General features: G+C 43.8%; 1 protein-coding gene across 2 annotated transcripts; it reads right to left on the bottom strand.

The window, feature by feature from the left end:
• Window positions 1–3944: 3944 nt before the first annotated feature.
• On the bottom strand, window positions 3945–17159 carry LOC137001986 (uncharacterized). 2 transcript variants are annotated; one of them, XM_067361388.1, is made up of 10 exons: window positions 17040–17159; window positions 16805–16910; window positions 16610–16667; window positions 7506–7567; window positions 7015–7297; window positions 5693–5826; window positions 5569–5601; window positions 4502–4778; window positions 4255–4391; window positions 3945–4145 (listed from the first exon to the last, which is right to left on the bottom strand). In XM_067361388.1, the coding sequence occupies exons 3-10, from the start codon at window positions 16618–16620 to the stop codon at window positions 4141–4143; spliced, it is 942 nt and encodes a 313-aa protein (XP_067217489.1). In that variant the 5' UTR covers window positions 16621–16667; window positions 16805–16910; window positions 17040–17159; the 3' UTR covers window positions 3945–4140. The 2 variants fall into 2 exon arrangements, with proteins under 2 accessions (XP_067217489.1, XP_067217490.1); XM_067361389.1 differs by having other exon boundaries at window positions 16610–16664.
• Between the last annotated feature and the right edge of the window lie 4391 nt (window positions 17160–21550).

The following is a 21550-nucleotide window of genomic DNA, read 5'->3' as shown; positions in this document are numbered from 1 at the left end:
ACTCCTCGTCCGTTCTCTGTTTTGTTAAGGTGTCTGTCTGTTGTTCATTGCCATTGTTTGAAGTAAAGTCTCTATTATCGTGGAAATCCGTATCTGCCTCATCTCTCTACCAGCCACCCGTAACAGAAGAACGGACCTAAACCGACCGGATTTTCCACGAAAAAAAAAAAAATGGAGACTTTCCCCAGCTCCCTGGATCCAGCTCCTCCATCGCCTCTCACCCTAACAGCCAGCGAACGCATTATCGGGCTCCTGCAGGTAGGACGTTCGCTGGAGAGGTATGTGGAGGAGTTCGTTGAGCTTGCTTACTTGTCTAACTGGCCCGACGCTCAGTTGATCTCCCTGTTTTTGGACGGATTGGATGACGACACTATCCGTTTTGATGAACCTGTTTTTTGTTTCTCCTTAAGCGAAACTATCAATTTAATTTTGTGGTTGAATGGCTCCAAATTCTTAGTGAAAGAGGTTCAGGATCAGTGTTGTCGTCCGGTCCATCCAGAAACACGGTTGGCCGGGCCAGTTAGTCAACCTCCGGCTTCCTCCGCACACCGCTCCAGCGAACTCCCTGCCTGCCCCAGGCTGGACCCATATTCCGCTACTGGGCCCAGTAAGCGGAGGAGGAGGAAGAAAGCGGCCCCAATGTCTCCCGAGCCCGCTCCAGTATCTCCAGAGCCCGCTCCAGTATCTCCAGAGCCCGCTCCAGTATCTCCAGAGCCCGCTCCAGTATCTCCAGAGCTCGCTCCAGTATCTCCAGAGCCCGCTCCAGTGTCTCCAGAGCCCGCTCCAGTATCTCCAGAGCCCGCTCCAGTATCTCCAGAGCCCGCTCCAGTATCTCCAGAGCCCGCTCCAGTATCTCCAGAGCCCGCTCCAGTATCTCCAGAGCCCGCTCCAGTATCTCCAGAGGCCGCTCCAGTATCTCCAGAGCCCGCTCCAGTATCTCCAGAGGCCGCTCCAGTATCTCCAGAGCCAGCTCCAGTCCCCACAGAGCCAGCTCCAGTGCCTGTGGGGATTTTAATTGTATTTGAGGGGATGAAATGGCCCTCAACCCCAGTCTCCGCCGAGCCAAGTTCTCCAGTCTCCTCCGAGCCAAGTTCTCCAGTCTCCTCCGAGCCAAGTTCTCCAGTCTCCTCCGAGCCAAGTTCTCCAGTCTCCGCCGAGCAAGCAGCGCCAGTCTCCGCCGAGCAAGCAGCGCCAGTCTCCGCCGCCGAGCAAAGTTCTCCAGTCTCCGCCGCCGAGCAAAGTTCTCCAGTCTCCGCCGCCGAGCAAAGTTCTCCAGTCTCCGCCGCCGAGCAAAGTTCTCCAGTCTCCGCCGCCGAGCAAAGTTCTCCAGTCTCCGCCGCCTAAGAGCCCTCAGCTCCAGCCGCCGCCGCCGAGCCCTCAGCTCCAGCCGCCGCCGCCGAGCCTGCCGCTCCAGCCGCCGCCGCCGAGCCTGCCGCTCCAGCCGCCGCCGCCGAGCCAGCCGCTCCAGCCGCCGCCGCCGAGCCTGCCGCTCCAGCCGCCGCCGCCGAGCCTGCCGCTCCAGCCGCCGCCGCCGAGCCAGCCGCTCCTAGTATGGTCTCTGTGATTGAACTCTCCAGCCCAAAGACTGTTTTCCCTCCCTGCCTCCCTCTCCCGCCTCCTCCAAGTCATGTCTATACTGCACCTCCACCTCAAGCCCCCTCGCCCAGATCTCCACCTCGGACCTCTGGGCGATTACCTTCACCCCGGCTCCAACCTCCCTCTGCTCCACCGTTGCCCATCAGTCCTCCAGCTTCACCAGTCTCCATCCTGCCTCCACTCACACCTTGGTCATTCATCAGCCTGCCCTCCCCTCTGGACTTCACTCCTCCGTCTCCGCTCCGTCACTCCGTCCCTCGGATTCAGTTGGCCTCCTCACTCCCCCCGGTGTTCGTTTTGTTGGCTGTCCTTCTGCTTTCACTGCGGCCTTCTGGAGCCCCGGCTGCGCTTCGGTCGGCGGAGCCTTCGGTTCCGCCATCACCCGCCAGTCCTTCAGCGACGCCTGGGCTCAACGCCTCGAAGGCTTCGGCTCCTGACCCGCCATGGCTGCCCGCTGCACCTGACCCGCCATGGCTGCCCGCTGCACCTGACCCGCCATGTATGCCTGCTGCATGTCTGCCCGCTGCACCTGACCCGCCATGGCTGCCCGCTGCACCTGACCCGCCATGTATGCCCGCTGCATGTCTGCCCGCTGCACCTGACCCGCCATGGCTGCCCGCTGCACCTGACCCGCCATGGCTGCCTTCGGCTCCTGACCCGCCATGGCTGCCTTCAACCCCTGACCCGCCATGGCTGCCCACGGCTCCTGACCCGCCAAGGCTGCCTTCAACCCCTGACCCGCCATGGCTGCCCACGGCTCCTGACCCGCCATGGTTTTTGGACCTGCCCTGGAGACCTCCACTCCAGTTTACTCCTTCCCCTGCTCCGGTTTGAGGTCTCCAGGGCGCCCGCCCCCCTCCCGGTTGTTACATCTACGGCGCGAGGACGCGCCTACCGGGAGGGGGAGGTACTGTTACAGATCCCTTGTTTCCCTGGACTCCATTTCCCAGAATCCTCCTGTTCTCCACACCTGCACTCACTTCCCTCGTCAGTTCCTCATCGTCACTCATCACCTGCACCTGGACTCTATTGTCAGCACTCCCCATATATTGCACTCACTCCCTTCACTCCTCGTCCGTTCTCTGTTTTGTTAAGGTGTCTGTCTGTTGTTCATTGCCATTGTTTGAAGTAAAGTCTCTATTATCGTGGAAATCCGTATCTGCCTCATCTCTCTACCAGCCACCCGTAACAGGCCGTGGATAGGAAGCAAATAAGATATCATCATTGCCATATCTTAAGCACATATAAGATCGTAAGCTTTGCTCATTTTGTTCATTTTCACTATGTAAAGCTTGTGTTCAAAATTTTAACTGGTCTTGCCCCTCAGCCTTATGTAATTCTATTCTTACTCTAGTGGCCACTGTAAAATTTAATTTTGTAAAATATCTTTTGCTTAGAATGCATTCTCTGTGAAAGGTGCGCAATTTTGGAATTTATAACCTAATTATGTAAAATCTGCTGCAAGTTTTAATATTTTTAAGAGAGCTACTAAGCATTGGTTAATTCAGCAAAAACTTTATAACAATTGTATGTATAACAATAATTATCATTATTATTGTAATTGTAGTCTATAAAAGCCCTTGTGGGGATGAGTGTATTAAAGTCTTTATTTAATTTTGATGTTTAATTTATGGTTTTCCTTAACCTACTTTTTTAAATACTTCAAAAACACAAACATGTACATACATGTTGCTCGCATATTATTGTAAACCTAGTTTGTGCTGAATACAGGGTCATGACACTTTTTCCATTAATATGTTTATGAACAACTAAAAAAAGCACAAATGTCAGGGCATGTCAAAACTTCTCCAGGGCCCCAAATTAGCCTCAGGCTCCAGAGGGTTAAACAGGGAGAGAGGGAAGTGTTATGTAATTTATTTTTCTGGATTATATTTCTCCAGGTCATTTAGAGAGATTTCTAGTTAGTTTGTTTTGTTTGTTATTTTGGCCAGGCTCCTCCGTAAAGCTATCGCACATGTTGTTATTATTATTATTATTTTGATATTGATATTTGTGTTATGGTTATTGTTATTTTTGTGCTTTTTTACTCTTCATAACAGAGAATTAAAAGTTAACATTGGCTGAATTGGTGGTTGTGTTGTTGATTTTGGGACAGATTGGACATACTTGTCCTTTCTTTTTTATTAAAAAAATAAATAAATAAATAAATTCTTCTTAACTTTGTTTCCAGCTCCTCAACCCTAGATGAGTAGCTATGTAACACTACACCTCCTCCTCATTGTGAATATCTAAATGAGGCTTTTTTGATCCAGAAACATGAAATACAACATGCAATGCTTAAGTATTTTATTCATGTAGAAAGCCAAGATAAACAAAGACGGGTAAGAACCATTTTAAGAACCATTTCATCCCTTACTGAATGTGCACTGAAACTTATCTTTTATCTTAAGAATAAAAGGTGCACAGGTAAAATGAAAACAATGAAAAAAGTGCAATATTAGTATTGCTCAGAAAACAGTAGTTTTTTGCTTATATTTTGCTTATAGGATCAGTGGACTGTGGTGTAACATCATCTCGTTCCACTTAATCTGGCAATGAAAACAGAACAAACAATCATTAAGGGAACGTACACATAGTATAAATAGTACATATAGTACAAATGTCTACACACCATGTCTCTCTCCTTTTATCACTCACCTGAAAACACCTCGACCTCACACAGTACGAGATAATCATAGCGCCCAGGAATAATAATGTTGACATATCGCCCCTTAACAGGCTCAAACTCAAATGTTTTTGTGTCTCCAGCTGGAATGGACGCAACAGTCGCAGCCCTGTGAAACACAGTAACATAGAAATAGAGAGGGGCATATCAAAACAGCATGAAGAAGAATATACTCATATTCTAACCATTTGTGTAAGCATTAAGAGAGACAATACTTACACCTGATTATTGTTGCCATTATTTTCCAGGCTTTTGCCGATACGGATCTGAGCACCATTTATTCTGTCTGCAGAACTAGAGTGATTAGTGATGACAACCCTGGTTACCTTGTAGACATCCAGTAAGTCAAGTCTCCACCAGGGGTCCTTGTCATAACTAGTATATGAGCATGACCCCTGAGAGGAAAGTGGATTCCTGTTGCCATCAATAGCATACTGAGCTCCATATGTACTGTATGTGGAAGACTGGTTAGCTTTGCCTCCAACAGCAAGATTCCCTGTTTAACATAAAATAATAAACAATAACTTTTATTTTTTTTTTACTTTAATGTGCTAAAGTATAATTCCAATATAATGGGCAAAATAATGCTAAAATATTTAATCCAAAGGATTGCACGGCTCTCTGGAATACTTGATTCTGATTGGTCAGTTGTGACATTCTGAGGTCTGATATTTCCAGATAATGACCGTCATCAATAGTAACGCTGTATAACAGAAAGCTCATCCGGGTTTCTGAAGCCTTTCTCTGATGTTTCTTGTATCACACCACAGACCTGCTTTTTCTCGATTCATACAAACACAACTGGTGAGTCTCTGTTATAGTTATTGATTGTATTGAAATATTTTTAATACTAAGAGTACTGTAGAGTTCGCCTTGTTGCCAAAATCATTGTTTGTGTACACTGTAATGGATTCTAAGATAACAAACAGGCAAGATTTTAAATAGTTTCATATAAAATCAATATGTCCATGTAATCATTAATTTGGTTTACTTGACTGTACATAAACCCTTAAATGTTTGTCTTGCTAGGAATCTTTTTTCTTCACGGAAGCTTTGAGTATATTACAAGTGAGCTAATAAAATATTTAAACTCAAATCAATATTCCATGTACAGAATTATTTATGTGTGGCTAGTAACAATATAATAATCACCCTGTCAGGTTTATTTTGTGATAACAACTGTCTTGATGCACATTATGTATATTATAGTTTCAGAATGCTTATTAAGAATATTATATATATATGTATTACTGACAACAACATTCAAAGTAATGAAGAACACTTACTTGAACTACAAATGTACGATGGTATGTCATTTTCTGTTAATGAAATAATATCAGTTATATACACATTAATAAGTACACAAACAAATTCTATCACAGAGTTTTCTTCTCTCTCTGTGTTCCTTACCTGCAGACACCTCGACTTCACACAGAGTAAGGATTTCATCATTCCCAGGTAAAAAAATGTTGACATATCTGCCATTAAGGGACTCAAATGAAAATGTTTGTGTGCCACTAAAAACAGTGAGAACAGTTGCAACCCTGCAAATCCATAAAGAACAGTGTTAAAATGAAAACCAGAGGCTTCACAACACATTGCACTCTTCACAATAGCTTGTTTGCCATCACGTGATTCTGATTACGCTCAAAATTCAGATAAAGGGCAGGAAGTGAAAAGTAGAAAGGACAAGATAGAGGAAAATCCATAATGTATTGGTTTAGACACTATTTCAAGAGAGGTATAAACAGAAAATCACAACATATGTTGGACGTGATCCTAACATTATAAAGAGGAGCGATTTTTATACTGAATTGGTATATTTGCCCGTATATTGAGATGCAACTTCTCCAGTGCCCAGTTGTGTAAAGCACCAGGTTTTTCCCTCAAGTATGAAACTTAAGGCGTGTCTTCCCCTTAGCTATGGGAATGTCTATATAATTATGGGAATTTCTATATTACATGTCTATATAATAAATGAAATCTTGAAATCCCCCCAAGCGAAATCCCCCCTCCCCTCTATAAAATTAAAAAAAGGCTTTTTAACGTCCACAAACCCTCCTGATGACGAAAATTACGCAATGCGAATGCCTGAAGTATACCTTGGTGTTAAACTCATAATAGCGGGCCCAGGCCCATATGCGCGTGCATACCAGATGCTACGCCACTATTACACTATTCGGCTGTGTGACGATCCTTATAGAAAACAAATGAAATCATAAAAATCTATGGAGGAATAGTACTTTTTTGTTAGTGGTTGGACATACAAGTCATATTGCACACACAAGCATCATCCGACTCAGCCGCTCCTGATTGCAGACGCAGGATTAAAAGCCACTTTTTCCTGCATTTTTCAGTCAATTTCTTGCATTTTCCCCCCTGATGAGCAACAACTTTGGCTGCTTATGGTTTCTTGGTTTGATCAATTACAGCAACCATAAACGACGCAAACTTACTGCCCTCCAACTGCATTTCGCGCCGCTCCATGACGTCATGTGCAAACAACCTATACAAATTATTTTTGTTTTATACTGCATTTCTACAAGAAACAGTGGTCTAACCTTCAAAATGTCTAATCACAGTCTGAATAAAATATGTTCAAGTAAAGTACATCTCCATGGCTGTGGCTCTCTGAGTGGTTGGTTTGTGGAGGAGGTTCAATTTTGTTTTATTAAACCAGACTGAACATGATAAACATGGGAATATGATAGAACAATTGAAACATTTCTTACAGCTCATTGTTGTTTCCGCTGTTGTCCAGACTGTTACCAACACGAATCTGAGCTCCTCTAATCCGCTCTTTGCAACAATCTCCACGATTAGTGATGGTAACATTGCTTATTCTGTAGACATTTCCAAGGTCAACTCTCCACCATGGATTAAACTCAGATTTAGTCTGAGTGCATGAGCCCTTCCCGTAATTTGTGTCTCTGTTTCCATCTACTGCATGTTGAGCATCTCCCAGTGAGTGGCCTAAGGAGGACTGCAAAGCCATGGCATTGAGAGCAAGATTCCCTGTTCAATATGATATGAAATCGATAAAAAAATGATAAGACAGGTTCAAAGTAATACAAATAAATATAAATAAATAAATAAATCACGTTTTCAATGACCATATTTGAGCCTATAATTTTAATAAATTAATGTGACTGATATATAATAATACACAATGGTTACAGATTTTTAAATTCAGGCATTTTTACTTGTATTATTCTAAACGTACCTTTGGAAGCAGCGACACACAGCCTTGTAAGTGTTAGAAACACAATCACACGTATGGCCATCCTGATATAAGACACAACAACACATCACCTCATCTCAGCATATGAAGGAATAATTTTCCATTTCTCATTCTCATATAAACAAATAAACATAGAAACATACATATTGCTATCATAATGATAAAATAGTATAGAAGAACTCCATGACTTAAAGTCAGTGTAATGTGACTAACCTGCCTCCGTTCTTTGGATTTTGTACTTTTTACCTTATATACTTTTTATGTAACTTAATTAAACTTTATATATAATTTAACTAAAATTGATCTAAAATTTGTTTTTTTCGAATTTTTTAAATGGTTATTAGAGGTGCATATTGTTTACAAAAGTGAATATACTGAAAAATACACTGAAAATAAGTGCACATTTGTGCGGGTAGCTGCCATTTATTCATCAAGAGAAACAGGCAGAGTTTAACAATATATAAAAAAAATATTCATTATTGTGCAACACAATTTGTATAACACATGCCAAGGCAACTTACATTTCTAGACTTAATCATGAAAAGGAGTGGTTTTTTTTTTTTTTTTGCTTTGAGCTTCTCTGAATACTGGATAAAGTGCAGGTATAATGTAGGAACTAAAAAGTGAGAGCTAATGAGACATAAATAACTCCTTCAAAGTGTAAAAAGTAGTCAAATCCCAAATCAACACTCAGGACCCTAAATCGAAGATCTCATAATTTTGGTGTCAGCCAGTCCAGCTAAGCAGGGATTAAGACCATTCACATTTGAGAGAGATGATCCCAACTATAGAATGAACTCTTAAGATGTCAAGTTTAACAAAACGAATGGTTGAAGAGATGGCACATCTTGAGTTTCACAAGGAAAACGTCTCGGTTACATAGGTAACCCTCGTTCCCTGAAGGAGAGAACGGAGACGTACGTCGGACAGACCGACGAATAGGAATCTCGCTAGAGAGGCCAATCTACTTCGAGTGTAACTAAATGAGCCAATGCACATTGGCATGCAATCATATGCATCAGCTGCTTGCCTCGCAGCGCGGGTATATAATGAGCAGCAGGTGCGTTGCATCTTCAGGTTTTCGCTGAGGAGCCGAACCCAGCAGGCGGCAGCATCAGCAGGACAATGCCTGTGGCGACGGGACGTACGTCTCCGTTCACTCCTTCAGGGAACAAGGGTTACCTATGCAACCGAGACGTTCCCATTCAGTCGGTCACGTTCGACGTACGTCGGACAGACCGACGAATAGGAATCCCTACCAAAGCGCCACAGGAGCTGCCCCCTTCCAGCGCTCTGTTGTAAGCCACCTGAACCCCCTTGCCTAAGGACGGTGGGACCAGGCTCACGCAGAGAGGGTCGATCACTGTTGTTCCCAAAACCCACTCGGTGCGACAATTGGATAACGCTGGGAAAGCGTAGCCTTACATGCGATAAGGAACGCTGCGGAAGCCATATCCTTCCCCGAAGGAGTTATATGGATAAGTACATGTGGACTAACCTTGTAGGTTGTGCAACATATGGAAGAACTGGGGTGACTCCACTCGGTGAGAGATGGGTTCTCCCAGAGGGAAAGACACGGGCTTCGTTTAGGAGCAGCCGTGGAAAAAGCCATATGGGATCCCTGTAGGGTCACACATATGGAACCCAGCCTAAATCCGGTTCTCAAGGATACAACGGAGTATAGGCCTGGCGCCAGACGCTCCGCCACATCGGCTGCCGAAGGGTAACCGGAGGACTCAACAGGGTCTGCCCGTAGGGACTCTCTGGAGAATAGAATGTGCATGTAGCGCAGCAAGCCGACACTAAGCCGGGGCTTCTCCGTGCCTCTGACCTGAGGCGAGAACACGGGAGGAGACCGGCTCGACACAAAGGCTATAGTATCTAGTGAACGTGTTAGGTGTCGCCCAGCCCGCAGCTCTACAAATGTCTGTTAGCGAGGCGTCACGAGCCAGCGCCCAGGAGGAAGCCACACCTCTCATGGAGTGGGCATGCAACCTGAGCGGGCAGGGCACGCCCTGTGCTTGGTAAGCCAGGGCGATGGCATCCACTATCCAGTGGGTCATCCTCTGCTTGGAGACAGCCTTTCCCTTCTGCTGGCCTCCGTAACAGACAAAGAGCTGGTCTGAGGTCTTGAAGCTTCGAGTTCTGTCTATGTACAGTCGCAAGGCGTGAACTGGACAGAGCAAAGCCAGGGCTGGGTCTGCCTCCTCCGAGGGCAGCGCTTGCAGGCTCACTACCTGGTCCCTGAAGGGAGTGGTAGGAACCTTGGGCACATAGCCAGGCCGGGGTCTCAGTACCACGTGGCTGTCACCCGGCCCGAACTCTAGGCATGATTCGTCGACCGAAAATGACTGCAGGTCCCCTACCCTCTTGATGGAGGCCAATGCCACCAGCAGCAAAGTCTTCATAGACAGAATCTTTAAGTCTGCTGACAGCAAAGGCTCAAAGGGAGCAATCTGGAGTGCTCTGAGCACCAGAGTAAGGTCCCAAGAGGGTATGGAGGGGGGACGAGGAGGATTTAACCGTCTCGCCCCCCTAAGGAACCTGATGACCAGGTCGTGCTGACCAACAGATTTGCCATCTATGTGGTCGTGGTAAGCGGATATGGCAGCAGTATGGACTTTGAGGGTGGAGGGGGACAGCCTACGCTCCAACCCTTGCTGCAAGAAGGAAAGCACAACTCCGATCGAGCATCTTCAGGGGTCTTCTCGGCGAGAAGAACACCACTCGACGAACAGGTTCCACTTCGAGGCGTAAGCACGTCTCGTAGACAGTGCACATGCCGAAGTGATGGTGTTAAGTACCTCAGGGGGTAAGTCACCTAGAACCTCCGCGTCCCGTCCAGGGACCAGACATGGAGTTTCCAGAGGTCTGGACGCGGGTGCCAAAGAGTGCCCCGTCTCTGAGAGAGGAGGTCCTTCTTCAGAGGGATGGGCCAGGGAGGGGCTGTCGCGAGGAGTGAGAGTTCTGGGAACCAGGTCCGGTTGGGCCAGTAAGGCGCAACTAACAAGACCTGCTCCTCGTCCTCCCTGACTTTGCACAGGGTCTGTGCAAGTAGGCTCACTGGGGGAAACGCATATTTGCGCAGGCCCCGGGGCCAGCTGTGAGCCAGTGCATCTGTCCCGAGTGTCCCCTCGGTCAGAGAGTAAAACAACTGGCAGTGGGAGGTTTCTGGTGAGGCAAACAGGTCTACCTGAGCCTCTCCGAACTCTCTCCAGATCAGCTGAACCACCTGGGGGTGGAGTCGCCACTCTCCTGGCAGCGCAGCTCGTGATAGCTCGTCGGCCACACGGTTGAGCACACCGGGGACATGAATGGCGCGAAGCGACCTCAGATGCTTCCGACTCCACAGGAGGAGATGGCGGGTGAGTTGCGACATGCGACATTGTTCTAGGGGCACTCCTGCCCGAAGAAACAAAGGGTCCGACCACGGACTGAAGGTTCGGCGGCACTCCTGAGTGATTGGCACCCGGAACGTGCCGCATTGCCACGCCCATCTCGGGACTCGGCCGTGAAGCCAGTGCTGAAGCGGTCTCATATGAAGCAGACAGAGCGGTGTTACAGCCACTGCAGCCGCCATATGCCCCAGGAGCCTCTGAAAGAACTTCAGTGGGACCGCTGTCCTGCCGTTGAACGTATTCAGGCAGTTCAACACCGACCGAGCACGTTCCTCTGTGAGGCGTGCTATCTGTTCGACCGAATCCAACTCCATACCGAGAAAAGAGATCCTCTGCACTGGGGCGAGTTTGCTCTTTTCCCAGTTGACCCGAAGCCCCAACTGGCTGAGGTGACTGAGCACCAAATCCCTGTGTTCGCACAACTGATCCCGAGACTGTGCTAGGATGAGCCAGTCGTCTAGATAGTTGAGAATGCGAACACCCTGTTCTCTCATGGGAACAAGGGCTCCCTCCACGACTTTCGTGAAGACGCGGGGAGACAGGGCCAGCCCGAAGGGTAGGACTCTGTACTGATATGCTCGACCTTCGAACGCGATGGCCTGTGTCGTGGAAGAATCAAAACATGGAAGTACGCGTCCTTCAGGTCGATCGCTGCAAACCAATCTCGGGGACGGATGCACTTGAAAATGCGTTTCTGCGTGAGCATTTTGAACGGTAGCTTGTGAAGGCTCCGATTCAAAACTCGCAGGTCCAAGATCGGTCGTAACCTTCCGCTTTTCTTGGGTACAATGAAGTAGGGGCTGTAGAACCCCGACCTCAAATCGGCTGGAGGGACCGGCTCTATCGCGTCCTTCGCCAGTAGGACTGCGATCTCCGCACGCAGAACAGGGGCATTGGCATCTTTCACTGTAGTGAAGAGGATGCCCCTGAACTTGGGGGGGCGCCGGGCGAACTGAATCGCATAGCCGAGCCTGATGGTCCGAAGGAGCCAGCGAGACGGACTGGGGAGCGCTAGCCAGGCTCCCAGAGACCGCGCAAGCGGCACCAAGGGGACCACCGGCGTACCCGCCGCGGGGCAGCGAGGTGGAACGCAGGGACGTGGCCCGGGAGGCTCTCTGTGTGAGGCGGCCCGAAGCGGGGTCACAGTGTGCTGTGCAACACTTACCTGCTTCCACGGGTGGACAGAGGGAGCAGTCGAGGTTTTGCCTACCTGCTGCTCGCTGCTGTCCGCTGGCGACAGAAGAGTGGGATGAGAGTGGTGAGGTTCTAGCCCTCCCACTGCTCTCCGAGCCCTCTTCGGACCCGGAGATAGAGGAAACTGCTCTTTTATTGAAAATTTGGGTACTGATGGATCTGATGGACCTGCAACAACGCCATAGCGTGTAAGGCGGAAGCGGCTTCCCCACAGGCCTGATAAGCCTTGCTGAGAACCAGCCCTTGCCACCCCGAGATACCAATCATCCAACCTCGAGGGCTCGGGACACGGTGGAGGGTTCCACACGAGCCCGACCCTGTTGGCGGCCCGGGAAAGCATAGCCATCATTTCCGGGTCTGAATCGGGCACAGTCGTCACTCCGAGGGAGGCAGCTGCGCCGAATCGTCATCCCCAGAAGCGTCAGGCTCACCCTCCGATGCAGCGATCGACATCCGGTCGTCTTGGGGAGCTCCGAAGGATACGGATGGTACACACCTCTGGGGTGGTCCACCGCGTTCCCCCGGCAGCTCTACTGGCTGCGGAGCGCAAGAGGGGTGAGGGTTCCTAGGGGGTTGGTTCCCCGAAGGAAACGCGCTCACCGTGATCCTCAAGTCACCAGCCCCGCCGCCCGAAGCAACCCTCTGAGGAGGATTGGAACGAGGCGTCGGGACCGGGACTCCACCCCTTTGCAGAAAGTGGAGTCTCGACCGCAGCTCCGCGACGGTCATCTTCCCACAATGGGTACATGACTCGTCCACAAACGCCGCCTCAGCGTGCCTTAAGCCCAAGCACGCGATACAGCGCTGGTGACCATCCCGAGGCGCCAGGTAACGACCGCATCCAGAAACACACAAGTAGTACGACATCTTTAAAAAGACGCGAACTACTCATGTAAGCTCTTTCAAGGACTGACTCTTTTAGGTGCTGAAGCACGCAGGGGAAAAGCCGCTGCAGCACAGACAGGGAAATGTGCAGCCTGTCGTGTACACTCTCCTTGAAGGCGCTCTCTTACCAGCTGTAATAACAGCTTTTTAGCGCTCTAGGCGCACCGTTTCACCAGCCGTGAGAACGGCCTTCATGCTGATTACAGCTTTTGCTCAAAATAAAAAGGCAAAGAAAAACAAAGGAGAAATCGGCCCCGCTGCTGCGCTGTCCACCTGCACCGCAACCAAGAGACGTCTCGAAGAGCAGACTCGTTCACACTCGTGCTTTCAGTAGCTATCTTCTTCAGTGTTGCAGAAGGTTTGGCTCCAAAGCGAAAAGCTGAAGATGCAACGCACCTGCTGCTCATTATATACCCGCGCTGCGAGGCAAGCAGCTGATGCATATGATTGCATGCCAATGTGCATTGGCTCGTTTAGTTACACTCGAAGTAGATTGGCCTCTCTAGCGAGATTCCTATTCGTCGGTCTGTCCGACGTACGCCGAACGTGACCGACTGGATGGGAACCATGAGTTATCGCCAGAGGTTGTTTGATCCCAAGACAGAGACTTAAAACAGACCCTGAGAACCACATACACTACCTTTACAAATCAAAATGCATCAGATCTTTCCAAACAATGCCAGACAGACTTATATGTGACTTTTATGCTTAGATCACACACAATTATTATAACTTTTGAATGGTTTATGGGAGGTGTGTTATGTGCTTGAATTATTTTGCATTTATTTAAATAATATATGAATCAAATCTGTGTAAAATATATTGTACTCTTTTTATTGAAGTTACGTCTAAATTTTACTCTGCTAGTGCATGGAAGTTAAGACACTTTGCGACTAAGATAAGAACTGTGATTTATGTATGTGAAGGAGAAATAGTCACACCCCAAATTAAAGACAATGTCTAATTGGTTAGAACTCCTCCACGAGGGTTGAACAAACAACTCAGTTTAAAACTCAAGACACAAAGAATTAGGTTAAGGTAAAATTAATTTACACATTATAGTCATTTATACCTGAATATTATACTAGACCTGAAGAACCTATTTGTTTAATTTGCATTTTATTCTATTGTATTTATTTGTGCTATTCCTTGTCATTTGTTCATTTGTTCTTATCTTATTACTGGCTGTTTACTTGTCTTTAACATTAAGCTACTTATTAAAAAACTTTTTTCATTTATGTTTCTCAAAATTTATATTTGGCTGCATTATGATTTCCTTATTCGGATTATGATGTAGCTCATGTGGACATCATATATAATTATGCTTTTGCTCTTTTGCTTTGTTTTACATTCACAATATTTGAACAAATGTACCAATGTTGCATGATGTCTGTTTGTTTGCTGTACAGTGATGACTGTATGTTTCTTTCTTTTGGAATTGCTTTTTTATTTTGTTGTGCTAAAGTAATTGCAAATTACAATTACTTTGGCACATATAATTAACTTCCCCCTTTGTCTTCCCCTTTCAGATTCCTTAGATAAGTGTTGTTTTGAGGAACTGAGGTATTGTAATGAAATCTACAAGCAGACATAAGCAGTGTTTGGCAGTAACGCGTTACTAGTAACAAAGTTGCTTTTGACAGTAACTAATACTGTAACACATTACTTTTTAAATAAATTAACTCCGTTACCATTACCATATGGTGCGTTGTGCGTTACTTTTTTAATTAATTAATTTTGGCTGAAGTGTGTAGCCTACAGCATAACCTGTTTACAGCAGCAACGTATTGTAGGATTGGTGTGTTTCCGTTTATTCAAGTATGTGCGGCAATCACAGCGAGTCAAGGCGAGAACAAGACGAGTTTCTCAAAGTGGAAATATGCTCATTATTTCACTTTAGTTGAGCATAGAGACAAAAACCTTTTAGTCAAATGTAAGCGTATTTCTGGTTCAAATGTCCTATCTACTGTGATAAACAGCAACTCCAATCTGTCAGCACCCCCAGAAACTTAATTTATTGAAGCCATTAGTTGACTAATCACATTTATATTAATTTAATTTCTTAAATACTGGACAGAATAAACCATAATAATGATTGTAATATAGGCTATAGCGCATGCATAAAGCTTGCCACATAGAACTGGCAAAAATAATGATTATGAATGTGACAAAAACAGCAAGGAGACATTTTAATTGTTTATTAATAAAGTAATGTTTTCTGAATCAGTGTCGGCTGCGAAGATGAAGTTGACATTGCTGACTCTCATCATCTCTGGATACTGGACGCGCCTAGAGAGAGAATGTACATTTCATTCGGATTAGGCTACATAATCAGAGTAGCCTATTTCTTTTCGTTTTTAGATATTTCAAGCTTTCTATAGATATATTTCTCATGTATGTGAGGCAAGCAGCCGCTGAGTTTCGGCCTATAAGCCTATAAGTTGTGCTCCAGTTCACGTGCCAGTAATCGTGCATGCGCCTGCCATAATTATATTGTCTGCTATATTTGCTTCTTATTTATTAAATCCAGGCAATTGGTTGATGAAACATTGATTAAAATTAAGATACAATTTTTACAAAATGAAATTCACTTTAAAGAAAGGCTTTCTTCGAAACAAAACTTAAGTGGTCAAATCATGTCTGACCCACTCCATGTCTCCCGATATATTGCGCATCTTATGATGCATCTTACTCATGCTGTTCACTTTTCATAATCAAGTAAATGAATTTAAAACATAACATAGGACTATTTAAACATAAATATTAAACTACATTTTCTTTAATGGCTACCAACACGTATTGTACAGTACAGAGAAATTTTATAAGCAAGAGCGGATCATGAGTCATGAGTCGGATCAAGAATAATTTACTCTTAGACTTATATTTAATATTGGGGGCATTCAAGTTATTTGATATTTATTTTTGTTTTTAAGTAACGCAATAGTTACTTTCCCTGGTAATTAGTTACTTTTCTAATGATGTAACTCAGTCACTAACTCTGTTACTATTTGTGAGAAGTAACTAGTAACTATAACTAATTACTTTTTTAAAGTAACGTGCCCAACACTGGACATAAGGTAATTTTAGAATGTTGAAAAACGTTAAATGTTCAGTGTTATTTAATGCTATTTAGAATGATTAGCATTAAACACTATTTTTAGCCTTTTTAAACTTAATTATACAGACAAATTATCAATACAAATGATTCTTGTTGAATGTTCTTTTGTCATTGTTGGATTGCAGTGAGTGGAACAAGACACTTCTAGACTCCTATATACTATATCTTTACACCCTGAATTGTCCAAAAAAAAAAATGTAATGTTATTAGTAAAACCTCCATTGCATATCATGCTCTCAAAGAAAAACCACTAACAGCTTCTTCACTAACAAGGCCTTCTTTATGTCAGAACAGTTGTTATTAGACTTTCTTTTTTAACAAAGAGCTGTGTTACAAGTGTGATTGGTTTAGAGTTTTGTGCCAAGAGTTCTGCAAATTTATCACCAGTGAAAATGACACCAAAATGATATAAAACTGTATTCAATAAATCACTTTTTTCCATTCCAATTATACTTTTACCCTTATACAGAGAGCATAAATATTCAACTCACCTGGAATTCATCACTGTATCAACCTCACAGAAGACCTTCACAATTCAGCAGTTATCTGCTTTTAAACAAAATAGTTTGTATAATAAATATAATTAACAATATTTAATAAACAATTGATATATTTATTATTTTAAATATGTTATTAATTTGAGAAATATTATGCTATCAAAAATAGACATAAATATTAATACATACCAGCAGTCTTTGAAGAGGGTCTAGTTGAATAATATTGTGCTCAGAAATGATGCTCTATTTATCGTTGAATTAAGGCCCTCCCAACCAAATGAGTCTTATCTGATATCTGAAAAATCAACATTAAGAGGACATATTACATAAGAATTTACATTTTTCTAAGCTGATATCGTGACAGTCCTAGTTCAAACTTTACTTTGCAGTTCAAACATTCTGATATGCAAAGCAAATCACCCACATGAATGAACAGAAAATGAGGCTTCGTTTTTGTAATCGATCGCGTGACTACGTAAGAAAAAATACACTCCTTGATTCAGGGCTTGGAGACTGTGCTGTGTGCTTGATATGCGCCTCGAAGCTTCAGTGTTATTTATAACATCACTATCTTGTGCTTTGTGAAGAGTGCAGCCTGCAATCCAGGGGAGAGGCCAGAAATGTTCAAGCTATGAAAAACACAATAAATAGGCTTTTCCTATTTTATATCAATTATAACATCAGTATAAACATAATGTGAATTACTGTTTAGATTTTTAATACAAACACTGAGAAAATGTTTATACTTGCCTTTACATGTCCTCCTCACAGGTCCCCTCGCTGCAGGGTTCAGTTTGCCCGGGCCCATATGCATGTTCATACCCAAACGCTATGCCACACATAAAAACACATTATTCAATTATTGCATCTCCAGAAAGTGTTATTACTATGCCAATGGTAGAAATTATTCTTTATGAAATTTACCTTAATTTCACACTTCTGTGATTTGTTTTCTCCATTTAAATAGAAACACTTAATATATTAGGCCAACCTTAGCTTTATTTTAAGAAACATACATAAAAACACATTATTCCATTATTGCATCTCCAGAAAGTGTTATTACTATGCCAATGGTAGAAATTATTCTTTATGAAATTTACCTTAATTTCACACTTCTGTGATTTGTTTTCTCCATTTAAATAGAAACACTTAATATATTAGGCCAACCTTAGCTTTATTTTAAGAAACATACATAAATACACATTATTCCATTATTGCATCTCCAGAAAGTGCCCGATACATATTTCTCCTCTGTATTATATCAATATTTATGACATGTCAACTGTCGGACTTCTTGTTTCATGGAAAGATTTTCCACTTGTACTTTCACTATTTTCTCATAATCAACATATATTAACCACCAAACACAAATGCTTGCTCTTTCTGTTTTTTGCACAATAATGAATTGCATTTTAATTAAAAAATCCAGCACATTATTTCATTGTATATTGTGCATCTCATTGAAAAGGTTATGGTGAATGATTATAACCTGATAATTGTATGATGATAATCACTTTATTGTCATACATATTGTTACAGTACACTGGAGACGGACACAGACGTAATAGGTAATGTAGGGTTTATTTAACCACAGCAGAGCAAATGGATGAAACAGGTGAGTGAACAGATACTTGGAATTCGTGGAGTAGATATGAATGAGATAATTACTGTCCTTTCTTTTGTAGTTGGAGTAATGCTGAAGACTGGAGATCGCTGGAGAACAATGGAGTTGGTGTAAACACACACACACAGCAGACGAGGAACACAATGGGAAGGAGACACGCTGGAGACAGGTAAGTATATGAAGAGTAGTCCTTGAGGTAAGCATCACACTGGGTATATGCGAACGAGACCGGACAAGTAGTGCTGTGTGTTTGTGCTTTATACTGGTGATGATGAGTGAGGTAATGAGGTGCAGGTGGCGGTGATCAGTACTCGGGAGATGGCGTGCGTTGTGATTGGTGGAGGTTGGAACCTGACGTGTCTGTGACACATATAGGTTATCACATCGATTTTATTGTTTTTATTTACAGTGTTTTACTTGCGTGTAATCATATTAAACATTTTTGAAAACACCAGGAAAGAAGTTCTATTCCAAATATAATAACACATTCATTTGTCCCACACATTAAGCTATCAAATTGCTTTGGAAGACTTAGAATATAGTGCACGAAAACTTTTCTGGTGTTTTATAATGTTTTTGCCATTTCTGGAGTTTAACAAACTTGAATGTGCACAGTATCAGATTTGGATTGTTTCTGACTGATACCAGATCCAGCAAAAAGTGGCAGTATTGAGTACCGAGAATTGGATTAGTGAAGCAATGCATTTCATGTGATTCAACTGCAATTAGCCTAAATAAAATGCCTCAAGTTGGAAGTACAAACTGTACTGTTTTACTGTTTTCTCTCAAGTCTTTATAGGTAGATCTTGCCTTTCATCGGGGCCATAGACTGGGAGCTTGGGCTCAGGAAGTTTGGTGACCACTGTCTTACACTGTACATTATGATCTGAAAATGCAAATGTACTGACAATCTCTTAAGTTTTACTGGTATACAAGACAGAAACATGATTAATATGTTTTTTTAGTAGTCAAAAAGGATGTGTGCTCAGTATAAACAATTTATTTTCATGTGTGCAATTAGGTACTTTTTGGTTGTGTTTACTTTCATTAAATAAGGAAGAACTATGTTGCGCTCAGTACATATAACATGGCAGTGGCTATTTGCACTAAGTGTAAATAGAATCTGTTGGTTTTTGCACTAAGTGCAATAGTGATAGATGCTATCTGAGATTCTACAGTATTTTAAGGAAGTGAAAATATCATAATTTCATGGGGATAGATATTTACACTAAGATCAAATATCAATAAGTTCTATTTACACTAAGACTGAATCCAAAATCACATACTTCCCTCCCTTCCAAAAGTATGTATGAGTAATTCACAGTATTCATAAAAGAGTAGGCAAAAAGTACCCGGATAATCTACATCTTTTGGCGATATTCTGATGTGTGCATACGATGGATACTTTACTATCCCATGAGGCCACGGGAGAGGATTTATGAATTACAGTGAATCTACGCAACCGACACTGGTAGGCCACATGATAGTGACATCATGGGTAATGTAGCACATCTAGATTACATTCATATTACACACATTCCTACTATATAGAACATACTTTTTTAATGGTCGTGAAGTAATTTCTTATTCAAAATAAGTACCTACTCAAGAGAGTAGTCAATTTCAGACACAGCCTAAGTTAAAATAGTGATAGATTCTATTTACACTATGTAAAAATATTTTCTTTTAAGTATTTTCTTTTTAATAAGTGTAAATAATAGTTAGATGCAATTTATAGCCTACTTATAAATAGTGGCGGATACTATTTGCACCTTAAAATGATTAAATGGATGCCGACTTATTGGGACAACAAAGCCCTCCCTACACCTACCCCTATCCCTAAATACTTTATTATTAAACACATATTAGACACTTTATTTCCATTTTTTTTTTCCATTTCCTTCATTTTTATTGAAAATAAATGCCTCTGATATGTGATGGGAAAAGGCAGTTTCAGGCAGGAAGAACACCAATCAGCGAACAGACTCCACTTCAAGGCATAAGCTCGCCTAGTAGATGAAGCTCTGGCTTGAGTGATAGTGTCTACAACCTCAGGTGGTAGGGTATTTAAGTCTGCTGCATCTCATCCAGAATCCACACATGTAGGTTCCAGCGATCTGGATAAAAAAAGTTGGCAATGGGAGGAGTGCAGAGAGGCGAACAAGTCTACCTATGTGTCTCTGAATCAACTCCAGATCAGCTGGACCACCTGGGGAAGGAGTCTCCATTCTCCCGGGAGTATGAGCTGTTGTGAAAGCATGTCGGCCACGTGATTGATCTTGCCCAGAATGTAAATGGTACAGAGCAACCTGAGCCACTGCTGACTCCAGAGGAGATGCTGGGGTGAGTTGCGACATGCGATGTGAACCTAGACCACCATGGTGGTTGATGTATTCCACTGTCACAGTGTTGTCTGTCCGGATCAACAAGTGCTCACCCTACAGCAATGGTGAAAACCAGCCAGGTGTGCACAAACACACAAGGAATTTGTTGTGGTTTTCTACAGGAGCTCTTGGCACACACATACATACAACATGAGAACAGAAAGAACATTTAAACAAAGGGGAAAAAAGTCATGTTTCTGAATTAATTCAAGCAGTTCAGCACTGCTCGTTCGTGAGACATGCCATGGAACATGGAAGAACACATCCTTCAGGTCGATTAGTGCAAACCAATCATGAATCATGAACACACATAAGATTGTCTTTCTGCATATGCATCTTGAAAGTTGCAAGTTTGTGAAAGGCCCGATTCAAGACATGCAGATGCAAGATCAGCCATAACCCCCTGCCTTTCTTGGGTACAATGAAGTACAGGTTGTAGAACCCTGACTTCATTTCGGCTGGAGTGACTGGCTTTTTTTCATCCTTTGCCAGCAGGACTGCAATCTCCGCAAGCAAGATGGGCATCTTTGTTTGCTATTGAGTGTGGTGAAACTTTTAACTGCCTCCATGGATCCTTTGAGGGTTTGGCTGGAAATGCGTGAGGAGGCGTCGCCTCTTCAAACCAAACTTCTGCACTGTGGTGAGAGAAGAGGGGGTTAACAGTGGGAAAGCATAGCCTCATGTGACCAGAGACTGAGGAAACTGCTCTTTTTTTGATAACGTGGGTACTGTGCAGAACAGAAATAAACTCTGAACAAAAGATTTTTCACCCAGTCTGGTCATCCCGGTAGTGGAAGGAGCAGTGTGGTGCCACCTCCTGGACAAGAGCAGCTCCCTCAATCTCTGGGTCACCCATCTCAGGGATGCTGCATCACCTTCCTGCAGCCTGGATGTTGGCTGCTGCTCGGGCCGCACCAGAGCAGATTT

Source organism: Chanodichthys erythropterus, chromosome 15 (assembly GCF_024489055.1).
Source record: "Chanodichthys erythropterus isolate Z2021 chromosome 15, ASM2448905v1, whole genome shotgun sequence".
Lineage (NCBI taxonomy): Eukaryota > Metazoa > Chordata > Actinopteri > Cypriniformes > Xenocyprididae > Chanodichthys > Chanodichthys erythropterus.
The sequence above is the reverse complement of the archived record's forward strand: the minus strand, read 5'-3'. Positions and strand labels throughout refer to the sequence as shown.